Here is an 8,236-nt window from a genome sequence, read left to right as displayed (position 1 = left end):
GGTCAAATTCCCATAACAAATTCCTTATTATATATCCTAGTGGTCCTGCTTCTCTGATTGAACCTTGGCTGATAAAATGCTGTCCCAGACCTTGATCTGACAACCTTAAAAGGCACTGACAGGCTGTCTTACCCATTAGTCTGGCTAGAAGCTGTCAACTGTGTCAAACCTGAAAGTCCTGATGGCTGTTGAGTGCCTAGTGTCAAGATGGTTATGGTTCGGCACTTCTTCCAAGATGGCGCCGTGAGTAGTCCTCTTTGTCTCTCGCCCTTCGAGTCTACAATTATTTGGACACTTATCGCTTGACAAAGGATATCCAGACAGCATCTCAGGACGTCTGAGACACCCACGCGACTATACATCGGAAGGCGGACGGACTTTCCTCCGGGAGGATGTGGAAATAGGTGAAAACTCTCCGACCCCGACGGGCAGCCTAGTACCCGCAAGCGGCTTTCTTCCAACGGACGCCCCCAGAGGATCCACACACATCTAGGGCAGGAGCGAGAACACAACAGAGGAGCGACGGTGGAAACAGGTGACCAGAACCCTACTTAAACCCCCCGCAATTACTCCTAAACGCAGAGGGAAACTTTGGAGTTGCACACCTGAGCCCGCGGGGAGAGTCTCTCCCCGCCATTGGCGGGGAGACCCGGCCTGGTGCTCGGGGCGCCCGGAGGGTCCCAGAGAGAGACACGGTGGGCACGGAGGTCTCCCAGCTGCCGTTGCCCGCCCCGTGGGACTAGGGATTGCCGGAGATCTCGGAGAGGACCGGGGCGTGGGATCTTTCAAAGGCGGGTCCGGCGACCCGGTGGGGAAGCGCCGGAGCTCCGCCAGGCAGCAGACAAAACTCTCTGTCTGCCGGTAGCAGAGGGGCCACGCTGAGCATTCAGAGCTCCCGGCAGAGGCCCGGACAGAAGCCCAGAGGGCGGGGCGACCCCCAGCTGCCGTTGCCCGCCCCGTGGGACTAGGGATTGCCGGAGATCTCGGAGAGGACCGGGGCGGGGGAACTTTCAAAGGCGGGTCCGGCGATCCGGTGGAGAAGCGCCGGAGCTCCGCCCGGGCAGCAGACAAAACTCTCTGTCTGCCGGTAGCAGAGGGGCCACGCTGAGCATTCAGAGCTCCCGGCAGAGGCCCGGACAGAAGCCCAGAGGGCGGGGCGACCCCCAGCTGCCGTTGCCCGCCCCGTGGGACTAGGGATTGCCGGAGATCTCGGAGAGGACCGGGGCGGGGGATCTTTCAAAGGCGGGTCCGGCGACCCGGTGGGGAAGCGCCGGAGCTCCGCCAGGCAGCAGACAAAACTCTCTGTCTGCCGGTAGCAGAGGGGCCACGCTGAGCATTCAGAGCTCCCGGCAGAGGCCCGGACAGAAGCCCAGAGGGCGGGGCGACCCCCAGCTGCCGTTGCCCGCCCCGTGGGACTAGGGATTGCCGGAGATCTCGGAGAGGACCGGGGCGGGGGAACTTTCAAAGGCGGGTCCGGCGATCCGGTGGAGAAGCGCCGGAGCTCCGCCCGGGCAGCAGACAAAACTCTCTGTCTGCCGGTAGCAGAGGGGCCACGCTGAGCATTCAGAGCTCCCGGCAGAGGCCCGGACAGAAGCCCAGAGGGCGGGGCGACCCCCAGCTGCCGTTGCCCGCCCCGTGGGACTAGGGATTGCCGGAGATCTCGGAGAGGACCGGGGCGGGGGAACTTTCAAAGGCGGGTCCGGCGATCCGGTGGAGAAGCGCCGGAGCTCCGCCCGGGCAGCAGACAAAACTCTCTGTCTGCCGGTAGCAGAGGGGCCACGCTGAGCATTCAGAGCTCCCGGCAGAGGCCCGGAGAGAAGCCCAGAGGGCGGGGCGACCCCCAGCTGCCGTTGCCCACCAGGTGAGGCTAGGGATTGCCGGAGATCTCGGAGAGGACTGGGGCTGGAGAGAGTTCCAGAGACCCAGATTAGTAGCCTAGGGGGAAACCCTACAGGCTCACAGAAGCCTTAGGGAAAGCCTCTGCACAGCACCAGTAGAAGGCACCCAGCCGCCAGCCACAAGGCTGGAAGACCCCAGGGCAAAAGCAGCATAGCTAGGTGTACTAACCACAGACTGTAGAAGATGCCAATAGCTCTCCTGCGACCCATAGAGGACAAGTGAGATTTGGTGGGTGCCGACAGCAACCGAGCGACAAATAAAAGTGATCCCACCCCTGGCCGCTGGAAAAGCCCATAACACCGTTGCAGACCCCAAGGAGAGAGCGCATCTAGGTGGGCAACAACAGTAGGCACCTGCAGTCTGAAGCCCCCCGTGACGGCCCCCACGGCAGAGGAGGGAATCCAAAGGGCCACTGTGGCTACGAAGAGGGGCCCAGGCCCAGTTAGCAACTACGGACAGGGTTCCTGGTTGGTGAAGTATAAACAGCTGCTCCCCCCACCGCAGCAGCTGAAACAAGTGAAAGGAGCAACTAAACTCTATCTCCATGCGGAGGCACAAATCAACATCATCAAGCAATATGAAAAAATACATCAAATCTCCAGAACAGAAAGAAAGTAACAAATACACAGAAAACAATCCCAAAGAAAATGAGATATATAATCTAAATGATGATGACTTCAAAACAGCCATCATTAAAATACTCACTGAGTTAAGAGAGAATTCTGACCGACAACTCAACGAGTTCAGGAGCTATGTCACAAAAGAGTTTGATACGATAAAGAAGAACCAAACAGAAATACTGGAAATGAAGAACACAATAGAGGAGATTAAGAAAAATCTAGATGCTCTGAACAGTAGGGCCGATAATATGGAGGAAAGAATTAGCAATTTGGAAGATGGCAATATAGAATTGTTGCAGGCAGAGGAGGAGAGAGAAGCAAGACTTAAAAGAAATGAAGAAACTCTCCGAGAATTATCAGACACAATTAGGAGATGCAACGTAAGGATTATAGGTATACCAGAGGGAGAAGAGAAGGAGAAAGGGGCAGAAAACCTATTCAAAGAAATAATGGCTGAGAACTTCCCAAATCTGGTGAGGGAGATGGATCTTCAGGTGACAGAAGCCAATAGATCTCCAAACTTTATCAATGCAAGAAGACCAACTCCACGGCATATAGTAGTGAAGCTAGCAAAAGTCAACGACAAGGAGAAAATATTAAGGACAGCCAGGCAAAAGAAACTAACCTACAAAGGAACCCCCATCAGGCTATCAGCAGATTTCTCAGCAGAAACTTTACAGGCTAGAAGAGAGTGGAATGATATATTCAATAATCTGAAGGACAAAAACCTACAGCCGAGAATTCTCTACCCAGCGAAAATATCCTTCAAATACGATGGAGAAATAAAAACTTTCCCAGATAAACAAAAATTAAGGGAGTTCATTGCCACAAAACCTCCTCTTCAGGAAATCCTCAGGAAAACCCTCATTCCTGAAAAATCCAAAAAAGGAAAGGGACTACAAAACCAAGAGCAGAGGAGATAAGTAGAAGGACAACAACAGAGAGTAGCAGCTCTACATCAGAACAGATTAAACCATGGGACGAGAAACAAAGGAAACTGAAGAAAACCGGAAAACAAGACACAAAATGGTAGTGGTAGGCCACCACGTCTCAATAATCACTCTAAATGTAAACGGATTGAACTCCCCAATCAAAAGACACAGAGTGGCAGGATGGATCAAAGAACAAGATCCAACAATATGCTGCCTCCAGGAAACACACCTCAGCCCCAAAGACAAACACAGACTCAGAGTGAAGGGATGGAGAACAATACTCCAAGCTAATAATGAACAAAAGAAAGCAGGTGTCGCTATACTAATATCAGACAAGGTAGATTTCAAAGCAAAACAGATAAAGAAAGACAAAGAGGGACAGTATATAATGATAAAAGGGACTCTCCACCAAGAAGACATAACACTTATAAATATATACGCACCCAACACAGGAGCACCAAAATTTGTAAAGCAACTCTTAATAGAACTAAAAGAAGACATCAACAACAATACAATAATAGTAGGGGACCTCAACACACCATTAACACCAATGGACAGAACATCCAGACAGAAAATCAACAAGGAAATAATAGAATTAAATGAAAAATTAGACCAGATGGACTTAATAGATATATATAGAACACTTCATCCAAAAACAGCAGGTTACACATTCTTCTCAAGTGCACATGGAACATTCTCAAGGATTGACCATATTTTGGGAACCAAAGCAAACATCAATAAATACAAGAGAGTTGAAATAATATCAAGCATCTTTTCTGATCATAACGCTATTAAACTAGAAATCAACTACAAGAAAAAAGCAGAGAAAGGTGCAAAAATGTGGAGACTAAACAACACGCTTCTCAACAAACAATGGATCATTGAAGAAATTAAAGAAGAAATCAAATATTATCTGGAGACAAATGAAAATGAGAACACGACATACCAAATCATTTGGGATGCAGCAAAAGCAGTCCTAAGAGGGAAATTCATCGCAATACAGGCTCACCTCACTAAACAAGAAAAAGCTCACGTAAGCAACCTCAAACGACACCTAACAGAACTAGAAAAAGAAGAACAAACAAGGCCCAGAGTCAGTAGAAGGAGGGAAATAATAAAAATAAGAGCAGAAATAAACGATATTGAAACAAAAAAGACAATAGAAAGGATCAATGAAACAAAGAGTTGGTTCTTCGAAAGAATTAACAAAATTGACAAACCCCTAGCCAGACTCACCAAGAAAAGAAGAGAGAAATCGCAAATTAATAAAATCAGGAATGACAGAGGAGAAATCACAACAGATACCAATGAAATACAAGAGATCATAAGAGAATACTATGAAAAACTATATGCCAACAAATTGAACAACCTGGAAGAAATGGACAAATTCCTAGACTCCTACAATCTCCCCAAACTGAATCAGGAAGAAATGGAGAATCTGAATAGACCAATCACAAGTAAGGAAATAGAAACGGTAATCAAAAACCTCCCCAAAAACAAGAGTCCAGGACCAGACGGCTTCTCTGGAGAATTCTACCAAACATTCAAAGAAGACTTAATACCTATTCTCCTCAAACTGTTCCAGAAAATTGAGAAAGATGGAGAACTCCCTAACACATTCTATGAAGCCAACATCACTCTGATCCCCAAACCTGACAAGGACAACACAAAGAAGGAGAACTACAGGCCGATATCACTGATGAACATAGATGCAAAAATCCTCAACAAAATTTTGGCAAACCGATTACAGCAATACATCAAAAAGATTATACACCATGATCAAGTGGGATTTATACCAGGGACACAGGGATGGTTCAACATCCGCAAGTCAATCAACGTGATACACTACATTAACAAAATGAAAACCAAAAACCACATGATCATCTCAATAGATGCAGAGAAAGCATTCGACAAGATCCAACACCCATTTATGATAAAAACCCTCAGTAAAATGGGTATAGAAGGAAAGTACCTTAACATAATAAAGGCCATATATGATAGACCCACAGCCAACATCATACTCAATGGACAAAAGCTGAAAGCCATCCCTCTGAGGACAGGAACAAGACAAGGGTGCCCACTTTCACCACTCCTATTCAACATAGTTCTGGAGGTGCTGGCCAGAGCAATTCGGCAGGAAAAAGAAATAAAAGGAATCCAAATAGGTAACGAAGAAGTAAAACTCTCGTTGTTTGCAGACGACATGATCTTATACATAGAAAACCCCAAAGAATCCACAGAAAAACTATTAGAAATAATCAACAACTACAGCAAAGTAGCAGGGTATAAAATTAACGTGCATAAATCAGTAGCATTTCTATACACTAACAATAAACTAACAGAAAAAGAACTCAAGAACTCTATCCCATTCACAATAGCAACGAAAAGAATAAAATACCTTGGGATAAACTTAACCAAGGAAGTGAAGGATCTATACAATGAAAACTACAAGACTCTCTTGAAAGAAATAGGCGATGACATAAAGAGATGGAAAGACATCCCTTGCACATGGATCGGAAGAATAAACATAGTTAAAATGTCCATACTACCTAAAGCAATATACAGATTCAATGCTATCCCAATCAGAATCCCAAGAACATTCTTCACAGAAATTGAACAAACAATCCTAAAATTCATATGGGGCAACAAAAGACCGCGAATTGCTAAAGCAATCCTGAGCAAGAAAAACAAAGCCGGCGGAATCACAATCCCCGATTTCAAAACATACTACAAAGCTACAGTGATCAAAACAGCATGGTACTGGTACAAAAACAGGTCCACAGATCAATGGAACAGAATTGAAAGCCCAGAGATAAAACCACACATCTATGGACAGCTAATCTTCGACAAAGGAGCAGAGGGCCTACAATGGAGAAAAGAAAGTCTCTTCAACAAATGGTGCTGGGAAAACTGGACAGCCACATGCAAAAGATTGAAAATTGACCATTCTTTTTCTCCACACACCAAAATAAACTCAAAATGGATCAAAGACCTAAAGATTAGGCCTGAGACAATAAGTCTTTTGGAAGAGAATATAGGCAGTACACTCTTTGACATCAGTTTCAAAAGAATCTTTTCGGACACTGTAACTCCTCAGTTGAGGGAAACAATAGAAAGAATAAACAAATGGGACTTCATCAGACTAAAGAGCTTCTTCAAGGCAAGGGAAAACAGGATTGAAACAAAAAAACAGCTCACTAATTGGGAAAAAATATTTACAAGCCACTTATCCGACAAAGGGTTAATCTCCATAATATACAAAGAACTCACACTGCTTAACAACAAAAAAACAAACAACCCGATCAAAAAATGGGCAGAGGACATGAACAGACATTTCTCAAAAGAAGATATGAATATGGCCAATAGACACATGAAAAGATGTTCATCATCGCTAATCATCAGGGAAATGCAAATCAAAACTACACTAAGATATCACCTTACCCCCGTTAGATTGGCAAAAACATCCAAAACCAAGAACGACAAATGTTGGAGGGGTTGTGGAGAAAGAGGAACCCTCATACACTGTTGGTGGGAATGCAAACTGGTACAGCCACTATGGAAAACAGTATGGAGATTTCTCAAAAAGTTAAAAATAGAAATACCCTATGACCCAGCCATCCCATTACTGGGTATCTATCCTAAGAACCTGATATCAGATATCTCAAGAGTCCGTTGCACCCCTATGTTCATTGCAGCATTATTTACAATAGCCAAGACGTGGAACCAGCCTACATGCCCAGAAACTAATAATTGGATAAAGAAGATGTGGTATATATACACAATGGAATACTACTCAGCCATAAAAAAAGACGAAATTGGCCCATTCACAACAATGTGGATGGACCTCGAGGGTATTATGTTAAGCGAATTAAGTCAGTCAGAGAAAGACGAACTCTATATGACTCCACTCATAGGTGGAAATTAGTATATTGAGAAGGAGATCTGATTGGTGGTTACCAGGGAAAAGGGGGGGTGGGGGGAGGGTACGGAGGGGGAAGTGGTGTACCCACAACATGACTAACAAAAATGTACAACTGAAATCTCACAAGGTTGTAATCTATCATAACATTAATAAAAAAAAAAAAAAAAAAAAAAAAAAAGATGGTTATGGTTCACAACCACGTAAACCCCCAGGACCCATTTACTAATGTTTACCTCTGTGGATATCTTCTTTTAAATACGTTGTCTATCCAAAAATTGTGTTTATCAACTGTCAATTTAATTGTTTTCCCATATTTTATGACTGAAAGATAATCAAAGTTACTTATCAGCCCGAAAAAGCCAATATTCCTTTTTTTTTTGTGGTACTGTGTGTTTATTTTAAAAATAAAGTAGAAGTGCGAGGTAAAAATTACCTTGGAGTGTTGGTTTTTGCCCCCCCCCATGTGCACAGGTGTACGTGTGTGCGCACACACATATCATACATATTTAATGGACCTTGCCCTCAAGCAGCTTAGAGACTGGCGGAGAGAGAGACAAATATGTGAACAATGATGCTGCCACGATGGGTGCTGAGATGGAGGTGTGTGCGCGATGTGCTAACAGGAGTGGAGAGGAACGTCCCAGTCTCTCTAGGAGTGGGTCCAGAGAGGCTTCCTGGGGACAACTGGGGTTGAGGGTTAAGGATGAACCTAGGTGCCCAGGTAGAGAGGAGTGGGCACCCCAGGAAACTACAAGTCGCTCAGTGGGACCAGAGCCCACACGGCACGAACAGCGGGGAGCGCAGTCACTTCTCGTTATCTGCAAGAGTTATGTTCTGTGAACTTGCTGCAAACGCTGAATTAC

General features: G+C 45.6%; 1 protein-coding gene across 1 annotated transcript in view; it reads right to left on the bottom strand.

Moving 5' to 3' along the window:
- Positions 1-320: 320 nt before the first annotated feature.
- The window catches only part of ANK1 (ankyrin 1), a 622,216-nt gene continuing 614,300 nt past the window's right edge, over positions 321-8,236 (bottom strand). Inside the window, exon 39 of the mRNA XM_070598780.1 lies at positions 321-489. Within this exon, the coding sequence (XP_070454881.1) occupies positions 434-489 (56 nt within the window). The 3' untranslated portion in view covers positions 321-433. The remainder of the gene's footprint in view (positions 490-8,236) is intronic.

Source organism: Equus przewalskii, chromosome 28, assembly GCF_037783145.1.
Source record: "Equus przewalskii isolate Varuska chromosome 28, EquPr2, whole genome shotgun sequence".
Classification (NCBI taxonomy): Eukaryota; Metazoa; Chordata; class Mammalia; order Perissodactyla; family Equidae; genus Equus; species Equus przewalskii.
The sequence above is the reverse complement of the archived record's forward strand: the minus strand, read 5'-3'. Positions and strand labels throughout refer to the sequence as shown.